The sequence below is a fragment of the Ailuropoda melanoleuca genome, chromosome 4, assembly GCF_002007445.2.
Source record: "Ailuropoda melanoleuca isolate Jingjing chromosome 4, ASM200744v2, whole genome shotgun sequence".
Taxonomy (NCBI): Eukaryota; Metazoa; Chordata; class Mammalia; order Carnivora; family Ursidae; genus Ailuropoda; species Ailuropoda melanoleuca.
Window position 1 is genome coordinate 35,342,863 of NC_048221.1, and position 14,840 is coordinate 35,357,702.

Sequence of the window (14,840 nt, forward strand, 5' to 3'; positions counted from 1 at the left end):
ATAGGTATTCAAATCTGGATACTTTACTACACACTAAAATATTCTTGAAGAAATGGAAACACCCTATTTCTTTCCCATGACTTGTCCTTCTAAATAATGTATTTTTTGCCTTTCTCCATTGAGTCTATTCTCTGCTAGCCTGTTTTGCTTGTAATGTACTACCTATGATTATATAAAAGGAGAAAGAAAGCAGGTGCCAACTATTCACTCGGGTAGAGAAGACAGAAAAGGCACCAATGTGTGATCTCCTGATTTCTAATGTTTGTGCTACGTCTATACACAATTTCAGATTCTAGGCATCTAGTGACTCTAATGGATAATTAAGGGCTCTAGGAACTTGGAAAGAGGAAAGACCACTGGGGTTGGAGTTGTTTGGAAGATCTTTATGGAGGGTTAGGACCTGACCCAGGCTTTAAAGATGGGGTAGGACTTTGGTAACGGAGAGCAGAAGGGAGGTGTTTTGGAAGGTGTTCTACTGAAGGGTCAACGAGAGGGGCGCCTGGGTAGCACAGTGGTTAAGCGTCTGCCTTCGGCTCAGGGCGTGATCCTGGCGTTCTGGGATTGAGCCCCGCATCAGGCTCCTCCACTGAAAGCCTGCTTCTTCCTCTCCCACTCCCCCTACTTGTGTTCCCTCTCTACCTGGCTGTCTCTCTGTCAAATAAATAAATAAAATCTTTAAAAAATAAATAAAAATAAAATAAAATAAAAATAAAAAAGGGTCAACGAGAGCAAGGCACACGGTGCGTATGAGGATGTCTTATCTAGAGAAGTATAAAGAGTCTGTGGCAAAGCAGACTGAATTACTAAATTGGGAACAGATGATGGAGGACCTCGAATAATACGTTAAGGAATTTAAGTTTAATCCTATAGCAAGTTTCCTTTAGAAGATTTTTGAGGAGACTCACAAGATCAAATTGAGTCACAAACTAAACATATATATATATAACTAATATATATATATTAGCTAAAACTAAACATATATATATAAAACTAAACATATATATAACTAATATATATATATATATATTAGTTAGCTAAAACTAAAAACTTGTCATTAACTACCTTATTTATACAAAAAAATTTTTAAATGAAACCAACATGCTCTCTGCCTTTGTCCCCCTCTACATGGAAACAGAGAAGGAGATACATATATATGTGTATATATCCCTGCAGGGTTTGTTTTTCCCAGGACTTTTCCTGCAAACACTGTGCTCTCCTTGTCCTACGCCTCCTTGCTCTGCTCCTCACAGATACATACCCCTTTCCGAAGTACAACGCACCAGGGGAACGGCCAGGAGAGCAAGCTAAACGGTTGGAGACTGAAAATCCCAGCTGCTTCTCCAGAGAAGAGCTAACGAACAGTTCTTCCATTGCAGAGCATCAGTGGGGCCTGGAGCCCAGTGCACCCCTCACATTTCCACAGAGTGACACACAATGTGTTCCCGATACTGTGCCATGAATTACAGCAGGAGATAGAGGAAAGACATTATAACACGTCTATAGTGTTTATTGTTATTTACCAGAAGAAAGCAATAGTAAACCAAACATTTATGGGGGAAAACATTTTTCTTTTTAAACTTCTGCTGCTTGAAGCACGACTAGATTTTACCTAAGTCACTCAAACAGATCGGAAGTAGAAAATGTTGTCCCAGAATAGTAATTTTTTATCTCTTTCCCCCTTCCTTGTCAGCCCCTTATTTTGCCTCTGCCTTTACAATATACTCCCATCAGATGCCAGCCTTGTTCCCAGTTCCACCACCTGGCTCCAGAAGTATGCTGCTGAGACGGTCTCCAAGCTCTGACCCAAGTCATTGTCTCAATTCCTTGTTCTTCTAGATTATTCTGTTGCCACTTATGCCAGTTCTTTTGGCAGTTGCACCTGTGGACAGGAGTAGTTGAAGAAAAGGGGAAAAAATATTAATCCTGGAAATTCAAGAGTTTGGTAGCAAAAATGACAAAACTTACATGCCTCAGAAGTTGAGAATGGATGAGGAATTTGAGCCAGAGAGCCTCCCCAAAGCATAACAGAACAGCGGTAACAACCACATCCACCATTCCTGGGGCGGCCAGTGCTGCCAGCAACTGATCTAAGGGCTTTAAGCACATGGTGAAGCATATTGTAACAACAAAAGGGCAGACGCTGCAGTCTGCCCGGTTCAAATCCTGGTTCTAGTGTTACTAGCTGTATGTTGCTGGGCGTCAGTTGTCTCAGCTGTAAAATGACAGTAACAGTATGTGTCTAACGGACAAGGCTATTTTAAGGATTATATGATATAAAACAAGTTAGTAAGCAACACCACACTTCAAAAACATTTTCTCATTTTATTCTACGATAGCCCTGTAGAGAGGGGACAGGCTCAGAGAGGAGAAGGGATTTCCCACACAGCTAGTTAGTGCCAGAGCAGGATTTGAATCCACTGAAATCTGCCTGATTTCAATACCCAACCCTTAACCACAAAAAATAACGCCACAAGAGTATAAAATACATGTTCTTTTATAAACTGGCCTTTCTTTTTGAAGTACATTCCTAATTTGAAGCTCACTTAAATTTTAAAAACAAAGTATTTGGAGAAGCCCCAAGGGCAAAAAAAAAAAAAATTACAAAAGAGTAGCCTAAGTCCGCCTGCCCATCAACTTTCAGGTCTGTTTCATAAAAACAACTTAAAGATCAGGCAAGTTCTTCAACAGTTTCAAGTGGTGTTACATCTTAGGAGAGTGACTTATCCATCATGCAGGAACCTTCCAGAGGACACTGAAGAAGTAGAGAGGACACTCAGAGTTTGTATAATAATGACTAAGAATTTTTCTCCTCCTGTTCCCCATATCCACCTGCCAACGGGATGAGCCATTTTGGCCATCTGTTACGGCCCCTCCTGCAGCCGGTTCTCTGCTCACAGCCTTCGGCTGGAAAGATTTCCCAATATCCTGCCCACCAGGGAGACTTCTGATGTGTTACTGCTGCCTGCCCAGCCTTCAAACCAAGGGGTTCTCCACGTGCTTTGGTCCCTCTCTGTCCTAGTGCCAGACTTTCAGGATGGGAGGGTTGTGACTGCACTTTTGTAGGGCTCAACCATGGAGAACACCGACAGTGACGAACACCAGTGACCCCAAAATACAATGCCAGGTAGTTAAAATAACCACAATACCGCAACAAATAATTAAAACTATGTTCTTTCTATTGTTGAATGGAAAAAAAGCATTTCACATAATGCTATTCCACGTATATGTTTATATGCAGGGGAGGGATCCAAATTAAGAGAAATATTTTAAAAAGCAAAATGCAGCACTGACTCAACATAGTAAACCCAGATACACACAGACATATTCAAAATATAACCAAGCTCGCAATTCAGATCACTTTGAAAAAGAATCTCTGGTTAGCTATTGTTGGTCAGCTATTTGGAAAAGAAATAACAAAGTGGGTTTCTTGCTCCCTACTTACTTCTAAATTTAACCATTTAATTCATCTGTATTATAGAATATTTTTTTTAAAACCATAAACTATAGGGGCGCCTGGGTGGCACAGCAGTTAAGCGTCTGCCTTCGGCTCAGGGCGTGATCCCAGCGTTCTGGGATCAAGCCCCACATCAGGCTCCTCTGCTGGAAGCCTGCTTCTTCCTCTCCCACTCCCTCTGCTTGTGTTCCCTCTCTCGCTGGCTGTCTCTGTCTCTGTCAAATAAATAAATAAAATCTTAAAAAAAAAAACCCATAAACTATAAAAGCAGCAATAAAAGATAGGCAAATATTTTAGGAAACTTCAGAAGAAGCCATTTTAAGCAGAACACGAAAGACAGAAATTAGAAAGGAAAAGAGAGCTAACCTCAATGTTACATAAAACTTACAAATACATGAGAATCAGCTTGCCGTATTGTTAGAGGGCCCCGTTCCCCCTTCATGTTGGTTAAAATTAGTTTCAGAAAAGCATGTGTGGCTAGCCTTACACAGGGCACGCATATACATACACTCACAGAGACCAGGGCAGGAAGAGAAGAGCCATCTCAGCAGGGGCTAGTTCACTGGGCATGTCAAGTTGAATTGCTACTCTCAGTCAACACCTCGGTGGGTGTCCAGGAAGAGAGGAGAAAGGCCTACTCTGAGGAATTCAGAATCTATCAGGAGACCCACACTGTACCCATAAGGGCGCTCAACCTGAAGCAGAATGTGGGAGATGCTCTAAGAGGGGTACCGATGAAGGGTTGTGGAAATACAAAGGGAGCGTATTCACTACTGATGATTTGTTTGGTTTCTTTTGCTGTAAGAAGTCCTATTTGAGCCAAGCCTGTTTGGATAGCTTTCAACAGATAGAAATAGAACTAAGGGCATTCAAGCAGAGGGTACGGAGGCAAGAAAAGAAGGCCGTTCAGGGGGATACATCAGGGGATGTGGTTTGCTGTGGCTGTCACAGGGTTATGGCTGTCCATGTGGTGTCCACATAAGCAGTGTCAGCATCACCAAGGATCTGGAGAGAAATGCAAATTCTCAGGCACCGTCCAAAACCTATTGAATCAGGAACTCTAGAGATGGATCCGGGAATCTGTACTCAGCCTTCCAGGTGATTCTGATGCATGCTAAAATTTAAGAATCACTGTCACAGACTTCAGAAACGTGGTACACCATAAACTCTTTTTCCCACTGGGTATTAGGAAAAGGCAGTTCTTACGCTGTGTAATTCTGGTCAACCTGTGCTCTGCTCTTTCGGGAGGAGTTTGAAATGTTACATAGCTCTTCCCCATGGAGACTTCCTTCATAAGGAACTGATGGAACAAATAAAATAAGGAACAAAAAAACAGGGCAGGGGAAAAAAGTTGTTGAAGACAACTCTGGGGCTTTAGACCTGAATGCGTGAGAGAAGGGAAAGAACAATGAACAGAGGCAACCAGAAACACAAGTAGACGTCAACTCAAGAGGTTGGCTGGGGAAAGACTGCACGAAGGTGCTAAGAAAACCTCAGTGATCTCGGCCCGAAAGAGAGATACGGGGAGTGTCCTAGATTACGTGACAACTGAAACAAAGGGAGAAGATAAAATGGGAGAGAGAAGGAAATTGCGAAAGTACAGAATCCGGAAATCCTAAACAGAAAGAAGATCTTGTTAATGAGGCAAAGAAGAAATGGCTAGAGGTGGAGATGAAGACTTGAGTCTATAATGTCCCATTTCATAATCGTAACAACTGCCGATATGTCATGGAGTCCTTGGCTAACTAAGGCTGCTTTTAATATTATTAAACTGAAGTCTTTCCAAAGGAGAAATTTAGCTGTGCTTTTAGGCAACTGAGTGGAAGCAATCCAGATAAACATAGGTGAGCCGAAAGTGAAATTGAGTGAATGTTAAAATTTTTCAAGATAAAAGGAAATCATACATTTGCCAGGGAGGGGTAAGCCTCAGAATGACTCAGTTATTAGCTTACCAGGAAATGAATTCGTGATTATCAAATGAATTCACTTTGTTAGACAAGACAGAGAGTTTAAAACACACCTAAAAACAAGAACAAAACAAACTAAAAAATTCTACAGGAGCCAAATAAGTAATGTAAACGAGTGAAACAGGCCAGGTGTTGGCCATTAGGGCATGGTGGAGACTGAGAGAAACTGGAGAGTCCATTACCTAGCTCAATGGAGAAGCCAATGCCAGAGCCAGCTGATGAGTGCCATACAAATGCAAGCCCATTGTGGCCAGCTCTGATGTTTCAAGTGGTGCCAGATATCTAAATGTTATTAGGTGATATTTTAAAATTTTCACAACAACATCCAAGCCAAACTCTACAGGCCTGCAGATTGGGCTGATGGCCTGCCAGTTCTCCATACTTGGCCCACAGAATACATCTCTCTCAAACGGAGTAAGTGGGCAGCGTCTTGGGAGAGGTAGCATTGAAGCGAAGCAAGTGTACAGATTTTCCTTTATTCTTTGCTATCAACTTCATTTCAAGGATCCCATGCCCAGAGCATGACGTGGGGAGAGAACAGGCATTGAAATGAAAAAATACAATTAAAAAATATAAACGGACTGCTTGATTGGATATGTTTTGCAAATGCAAAAATACTATTTCCAAGTCTATGAGAGGAAAATAGAAAACTTAAAAAGGAAAACAAGACTAAGATGAAATAATTTGTAAGTGTGTTTTTGGACAGTCAAGATTCCAGGTAGGAGCCTCAGTTAAAAACAAAAATCTCAACAAAAATGAAATCTTGCCATTTGCAATGATGTCGATAGAACTAGAGGGTGTTATGCTAAGCGAAATAAGTCAGTCAGAGAAAAACAAATACCATACGATCTCACTGATGTGTGGAATTTAAGAAACAAAACAGAGCATAGAGGAAGAGAGGAAAAAGTAAAACAAGAGGAAATCAGTGAGGGAGACAAAACATAAGAGACTCAATCATAGGCAACAACAAACAGGGTTGCTGGAGGGGGAGGGGTGGGGGGATGGGGTAACAGGGTGATGGGCATTAAGGAGAGCGCTTGATGTAATGAGCACTGGGTGTTATATAAGACTGATGAATCACAGGCCTGTATCTCTGAAACCAATAATACATTATATGTTAGTTAATTAAATTTAAATTTAAAAAAATGTTTTAAAAAATCACATTTCAAATTATGCTTTAATTCCAACCTCATACTTGAAAACCCAGGGGTTTGGAGGGCATCTCTGTCCACCAGCGCAAGAGGGGGGAGAAAAACCTAAAAACCTTTAGTTTCACTTTTCCAAAGTCAGTGCTGTTAGGTCTCATTTGACAGGCTAAGAATATTCCTTTCTGCTGGGATTTTGCGAAATCACCACCAATGGCGTTTTCAATATTTCACTCAGTCTAAGAGGCACATTTTGTGACATTTCCACAGCCCCAAAATCAGAAAGCACCTTACAGTCCGTGGTGCTTTACAACAGTTGACTGCAGACTCAAGCACAAACACACCACAGCCTTCCACACTATCAGCGTTTCCATTAACTACACACGCAGATGTGTTGCCATTTACAGGAGCTTTTTGAAGAACGACAAAACCAACTTGACAAAATGTGATGGGTACATAACAATTTTTTTGTATTATTTTTGAACTTCTGCAAGTCTAAAATGACTTCAAAATAAAAAGACTATCTTCTAGAAAGATCACACTATATGATTCAGCATGAGAGCACAAATTTATTGTGTATGTAGCAAGGCTCACAATTTGATCAGTGCGGAGCAAAGGGACATTAGTGGAGTCAATTTTGGTCAGTGGGATGATGCATTTTCATATGTATATATATATGTTTTTAATTTTTTTTTGCAGAGCACCCTGCAGGACTACGAGGATGAAGTTGTGTGACAGTCTCTATCTTAGGCACATGCAAAGAGTTGCCTCTCACAGGCCAGGTAGGTGAAAGCAGGAGAAATTGCCAATCCCTTGGAACAGATAAAAGACATTTCAAAGCAGAGGCTGATATGAGAGACCATCATTCAAAAAATCATGTCAGAGTTTGCTTTGAAGTTTTTCTTTCTTAGTGGACATTAAGTACAAACAAAATACAGCTTGAAATGGATAGCAGTTTGGAACTAACTGAAAATAGAAAAGGTAGCCACTCGCCAGGGGTTGCATTTTTGTAGTTATCTTCATGGAATTTATTTTCATGGTTTTTGTCCTAGAATCTGGACTCAAAGTTGAAGTGTTCTCAATTGACTAAAATAAAAGGCAGAGTGTCCTGACTGTGGAAATTACAAAACCAAGACCGTAAGTTCCGTGAGGTCAAGCCTGTGCCTGTCGTATTTACAGCTGTAGCCCTGTCCCTCTGACAGTACTTGACACGCCGGTGCACTACGCACGTATGTGCTGCATTAACGAATACGTGAGTGGGTAGAATGAAACAGACTCCAGGAGAAGCAGATTGCTCAGAAGAACACTCCCCCGGAAGGCAGGGAATTGGGTCAGATAATCATCTGAACTTCATTCTCTCTTCCACTCTGAATCCACAGGCCACCTCTAATGTAGATTTTATTTTATTTTTTTTATTTTTTAAAAAGATTTTATTTATTTATTCGACAGAGATAGAGACAGCCAGCGAGAGAGGGAACACAAGCAGGGGGAGTGGGAGAGGAAGAAGCAGGCTCCCAGCAGAGGAGCCTGACGTGGGGCTCGATCCCATAACGCCAGGATCACGCCCTGAGCCGAAGGCAGACGCTTAACCGCCGTGCCACCCAGGCGCCCCTCTAATGTAGATTTTAAAAAGACTTCTCTTGTTCTCTTGGGGCACCTGGGTGGTTCAGTTGGTTAAGTGTCCGACTCTTTTTTTTTTTTTTTAAGATTTTATTTATTTGAGAGAAAGAGAGAGAGTGAGAGCGTGCACACTGAAGAGGGTGGAGGAGAGGGAGAGGGAGAAGCAGGGCGGGCTCCCTGGTGAACAAGGAGCCTCATGAAGGTCTCAATCCCAGGACCCTGGGATCATGACCTGAGCCAAAGGCAGACGCTTAACAGACTGAGCCACCCAGGCACCGCATGTGTCTGACTCTTGATTCACCCAGGCGTCCCACATGTCTGACTTACGATCTCAGGATCATGAGATCGAGCCCAGCATCGGGCTCTGCACTGGGCATGGAGCCTACTTAAGATTCTCTCTCTCCTTCTCCCTCTGCCCCCCTCCCCTAAAAAATGGATTAAAAAAAAAAAAAAAAGACTCCTCTTCAGTCTTTTCAGACTGTTATTTTCTGATGGTACAGCCTCCCAGGCAGCTTGGATGTACTTTACCAATGACTGGTTACAGAGTGACAGAGCTAGTTTCTCTCAAATCAACACCCCAATCCATCCCCGTACAGGGGTCTGGCTGCCTGGAGAAGAGCAGGTGCAGAAAGTCTTGCTGTAGTACCCAAGGGCAGGCAAAGAACTCTTGCCTGACCTCAGGGGACCTCTAGTGTTCTCACCCTGGCTTCTACCCTAGGAAGAATTAGAATCCCTCTACAACACGGTGGAAAGTCATCTTTGATTTAGAAGAAGGGAATGCTGTCAATTCTGCATTACCAGGAGATGGAAATAAGGGACATACATCTATATAACACATCTTGAAGAAATTGTGACTGCCTATGATGAAATAATAGATGAACTATTTTGGCTAAATTTTACACTAGGTAAAATAACTGTATTAAAACAATACAGTTCATTATCAACTACCTGTGACCTTTGGACTTACACCTTTCAGATTCCATAAATTCTATCATAGTAATGGCAAAAAAAAAAAAAAAAACAACCCAAAAAACCTATTTCTTCAACTTCACCTCCAAGGAATAACACATTTTCACGTATCAGCAGCAGTTATTCATGAATCACTATAAACATTAAAAGTGAAATAATAGTCAAAACTCCATTAATTCACGGTGATGCTAACCTGAAGTTTACCATTTGTCTGGCCACCTAAAAAGTAAAGAGTATATAAATGCAATGACAGGTAGTCTCTCTTCATTTACTAAAAAAGAACCAACTATTTTCAAACATTTTGGAAGCACTCAGTTATTTCCAAACGATGGGCCTAATTTAGGCTTCATCCTTACTTATTCCTGTAGGAGGTTCCTCGAGATCTCTGGAGGTCAGCTCTGTGGCCGGGGCGAATAAACGCTTGACCCTGGACCCGGAGCTGAATTTCAGTGTCAACTCTACCGCTTTCTAGCTCTATCTCCCATACATGGTATTGAACTTCCCTAAGCCTCAGTTTCTCTTTTATAAAATGGGGAGAATAGTACTTACCTCCTAGGGTTGTTACGATGATGAGTTAATTCATACAATGCATCTGGCCTATAGTAAGTGCTTAATAAACATTAGCTGTGAATATTATTGTTAAAAGCTGTCTAGATGGATGCATGTCCTAGGGGATAACTAGTAATTTCGGTCCCCTGGTAAGTGCTTCCTGCAGTTAGTCACCACTAGTGAGACCCTCCTTGTGTTAAAATGAGCAGGGGGTAGAGGTGAGCCACACCGACTGGGGCTTGTTCACCGTTTCTCCATCCCTCTACTTACGGGCTTAAGATAGGCGACGTTGCTGTGACGAATGTCATTCAAGAGCTGATCTCTGGGAGTCATTTCCACCAACGGGGGTGGCCTATTTCTCGGCACCGGTTTGAGCGTTCTGATGACATCTTTGAGGTTGGTCTTCTCCGGTGGTTCTCTGGCCTCGGGCATCCGAGATTTGCGTTGGATCCTCTTTAGCTTCACCACTCGGAAGGAGTCAGGGTCCGTCCTGTACTTCGGGGGCTGTGACGGCTGCTTCATTTCATTCTGTCGACCGAAGGGGGCCGCTTGGGGGTTGGGAGGCTGAAGAGGAGGCTGGAGGAACTCCTGCATCCTGGGGTCGGGCATGGGTCCTCCCAACCTCTCCCACATTCCAGGTGGCAGCCCCAACCCGTTCTCCAACATGGCTATCAACTTCCTCTGCTCCTTGAGCTGCTGCTGCTTTTGTTCCTCTTGTCTTTTCTGCCTTTGCTTGTCCTGATTCCTGGTGAGCAGATTGGTTACCACCATTCTGGGACCCGGGAGCTCAAAATGGTAGCCCACCTTCAGGAGAGTGGTGTTCGCCTTTAGCAGCCTGGATATTTCCATTTCGGCATGGTGGCCCAGCATGTGTCTTTGATTGTGAAACCGAAGTTCGGTGAGCGTCTCGTTGAACTGGAGGCACCTCATGATGGCCACGATTCCTTTACCTGTGATGAAGTTGGACTCGATGTTGAGAGTGGTAATGCTCCTATTTTCCCGCAGCATGTTGGCCAAGGCGAACGCCACGTTCTCATCCGCGCCCACGTTGGCTAAACTGAAGGTTTTGACGTGTTTGTTTTTCTTCATTGCATTGACAAAGTCCAGTAACATCTCCTTGGGGATGTTTTCAATGTTGTTCAGGTTGAGCTCCTTCATGTCAGGGTCATTCTGTCTAACGCGCCTCAAGCTCCCGTCCAGGTCTGTTTGGTTTCCCGAAGGCCTTGCACTTACTTTTAGAAAACTCGTATCTAGGGCTAACTTCTTGGGATCTAATTTTGATATTTTTTTCTCACTTTTTCCTTGGGCCTCTGGTCTGTCTTTCTGTTCTCCACATGCCTTCTTAGCTACTTGTGGGCAGCTGCTCTCACCGTTTCTGATCTGCTCCTTTACCCCACCTTGCACTCCTCTTTGTGGCTTCTCCACGCTCTCTTCGCTGTCGTCTTCTCCTTCCTCATCTTCATCCTCGTCATCCTCATCCTCGTCATCTTCGTCCTCGTCATCCTCGTCTTCTCCTTCATCTTCTTCACCATCAGCATCGTCAGTTTTCTGGACGTTGTTGCTGCCCCTTGATTCTCTTTTATTTGCAGCTATTTCATTGTTGAGCTTTTCTTTTAAATACTGAGACACATTTTTGTTACTTTTGCCTACTTCTTCATGCTGCTCTTGAGTGTCCACCTAAAAGAAGAGGTTGATGAGGGTTAGGACACGTGGCAATGGAGAAACAGGAAACAGAGCAGTTGCTATGGGAAATAAGAGATTTACTAGGAAGTAAAGCAAATAAATGGTGTGTATAGTATTCCATTTGTGTGTGCATGCATATACATATATAAAAACACATATACAACATATAAGAGCTTATAAACATACAGGAAAAACAAGTCTGTTATAACGTTTACCCAATTAGTAGTTCTCCCTTAGAAAGAGAGGAAACCATTAAGGTATAACTGGGAAGGGAGCGGGACCTGGAGGGCTCAGTCAGTGCAGCATGTGACTCCTGATCTCAGGGTTGTGAGTTCAAGCCCCACTTTTGGTGTAGAGACTACTTTAAAAATAAAATCTTAAAAAAAAAAAAAGATAACTGGAGAAAGGATGCATTTTGGGGGATTTTGTTTTTACATTATGTAATTCTAAAGTGTTTGAGTGTTTTCTAAAAACAAAATACACATATTAGTTTTGTAAGCAAATATAATCTAAATAAAGGTGAACTTTTATAGTCATACTACAGATACTTACAAACACACATTTTTTTGGTTGTGTTTATCTCATTCCATATGGTAAAATGAAGCCTAATTTTGTTTTTGGATTCTGTATTGTTTTTTAAAATGGTGTTCAATTCTAGAAGTGGTCCAAAAATTATTTGCTTTGAAAACCTCATGGAGTTATCTATCAATACATTGAAGTCTTTGTTTTATATATAGCCAAATAGGCATTTTTGTGTTCGATACTTCTGGGTTACACAATTTACTTATTGCCCTAAACAAAATTTACATTCCCAGCATACCTGATAATCTAGTACAATGTGTATGTCAACTTTCCCTGGAAATATAACATATTATGGGGGAAATGAGAGCACTTTGCTACTCTGAAATATAATAAAGACCTAGGCTTGGATTTTTTTGTCTCCTCGGCTCTATGACAACAGCTCTGACTACCCCAAGAACAGGATCGTGAGTCCAGTTTCTTTTGAAACAAAGTGTCTAGGGGGCAGTGCCAGCTACAAAAGAGGGTGGGATTATACAGATATTTAGAAACAATTGCCTAGTCTAGAAAGGAAATCGGCAGTCTCTAAACAATGAGGCTTATTAGATTCTTGCCCATCAATTAGTGTGCTTTCCTATACCGCATGTGTACCTCACAGGTGTCACTTCAAAATCTGGTGTAGCATTTTCAAGCAAGAACTTGCTCTTCTTGCTTACAACATATGTAGGTTGGAAGTGACGGTTGACAGCAGTCATCCTAACCACCTTAAAGCCTTCCCCTCTGCATTTCTCATCTGTCCCAGCAGGGGGAGCCAACCATCAAGTTGTTTAAATTATACCAAGGGACGACAAAGTGTTCAAAGTACCCACTTTTCTTTTTCTGGAATTTGCATTCAGATAGAATTGGGTTTTACTCCAACTGTATAATATATTCACTCCAAATATCCGCAGATTGTACCTTAAACTCCAACCTGACCAAACTAGCAATTTCTTAAGTTTAGTACACATTTAAACCAGTTTATAAGTTTCCTTAATTACAGCCCCCGTGATAGCAATGTGACAAGACATACCTGTATGTATCAGCAGGCATAAGTAAAAGAGTCTTTACCTGCGGGGATCTTGGTCTTCTTTGGCTGTGTCATTTTTAAGTGGAACATCAAAAAAAAGTATGCTGATATACAATAGATTCATAGATTCAACCACAATTCTAGTGTTCATATAAGAAATATATTTCAGAAAGAACTTTTACAACAACTGTTTAATAGCTATCAATTTCTAAATGTATTACTGATATCATATAAACTGTGTTAACATGGAATTTTTTTTTGTTTGTTTTAACTTGGTTGAACTGCAGGTTATGTGTCAGGACTTGAGAAGGGCTCAGACGCCTTGCAGTTGTATGTGAAATACTGCCAATGAATGTATAAGCAGAAGGAGGGGGACAGAGCTTTCATCAGCTTTTTAGAGCAGCCTTAAAAGCCTCCAAAAAAGAAGTTAAGGACAAATGGTAATAGTTTATGAGTTAATGCATTAAGTATCACGTCTGTAGAACCAGGCTTTCCCATACAGTGAACCCCACAGCCATTTTTTTTAAGAGATATTTACAAGAAAACTACCACTTTTCCTTCCCAGTTATACCATGTAAATGTTTCAGGAAGTTCCAATCTGGCACCAGATTAAATGCTATGATTTAATCTAGCAGTGGCAACAAAATAAGGCCAAACACGAAGTCTTGAGAAATGACAGTTGCCCCATGGACACCTGTCGCTGGGGCCCAGGCAGCCGTTTCTCTGATGTATACAAATCCCTGATTACCTGGGATGGCACAAAGGTGACAGGGACACGTTCGTCTTCCAGCATGCGTCTGGATGCCTTTTGCCAATACATGTAATCCATAAGAGACTTATGGTCAAAGTTTCCCGTGGGCGGCTTTTCCGTCTGATCCTTCTGAATCATTCCTACAGGAAGCCTGGGGTCAGGGGCCATCACGTCCATTTCCGACTGCAGTTTTCTCAGCTCTTCAGGGGACAAGTTGGCCAAGATTGCATCTTCATCAATCTCCTCATCAAAGAGTTCTTCTTGATCTGAATTCCTGCTGTGTTCTGACATGATTGTTTTTTCCTATATTTTTCTCTGTTACTAGAAAAGGAGAAATAATCAAAGACTCCCAGAAAAATCAAAAACTCTCAAGGAATTCCCCCAGTGAACAAGCATTCCAGGTTCACAGTACTTGAAGAGATTTTCCCCCATAAGGATCCCAGTGGCGTGTGCTGGGCAGCTAGGGGGGACTGCAGCTAAGCTCACGCCGTATCTATATTAAGCAGGGCTTGGCTGGATAGGGTCAATTTATGAAAGTACCGTGCTGCTCTCATTTTGGCAACTTGAGTCAGCTGTGCAAATCCATCTGACATTTCAGTGCAGCTGCTGAGGTCTGCCGGTGAGTAACAGGTCTAGAGAACCTCTACGGTAATAAAATCAGGGCTCTTCCTATTTACTGTTGTACCCGCGTGCATGCAGCCCATACACACATACCCCAACACTACAGGGGAGACCACTTCTTTTTATTTAGATCACTAAAGCAACTTACAAGATTTTGGAAAGAAGATCCACCCAGCGACTGGAGTTCTACTGAAGGGAAAACTTCACTTGCTGGTGAAACTGGAGCTCTCAGGGCTCCCCTCTTCCCTCCAGTGTGACACTGGAAGCAAACCGGCGCACAGCAGAGCAGAGGTCTGGCTATGTTACTCATTCCCTGCGTAAGCTGAACCTTTGCAAGATGTCCTTATTTGCATCTAGATCCTGTGATCTAGCAGATGGGGACAACTAGAGCTTGAATTTCCACTATAAGCGAGGAGTTTAATATTTTAAATAATTTGTTTTTCTTACTAAGTATCCATTAAGCTAGGATAAATTGAAGTGGATCACAAATGAAATG

General features: G+C 42.0%; 1 protein-coding gene across 1 annotated transcript; it reads right to left on the minus strand.

Annotated features, from left to right (window-relative positions):
- Nucleotides 1-1,587: 1,587 nt before the first annotated feature.
- LMOD3 (leiomodin 3) lies at nucleotides 1,588-14,615 on the minus strand. The gene is made up of 4 exons (XM_002924399.4): nucleotides 14,493-14,615; nucleotides 13,721-14,044; nucleotides 9,975-11,381; nucleotides 1,588-1,879 (listed from the first exon to the last, which is right to left on the minus strand). The coding sequence occupies exons 2-4, from the start codon at nucleotides 14,012-14,014 to the stop codon at nucleotides 1,853-1,855; spliced, it is 1,728 nt and encodes a 575-aa protein (XP_002924445.1). The 5' UTR covers nucleotides 14,015-14,044; nucleotides 14,493-14,615; the 3' UTR covers nucleotides 1,588-1,852.
- Nucleotides 14,616-14,840: the final 225 nt, after the last annotated feature.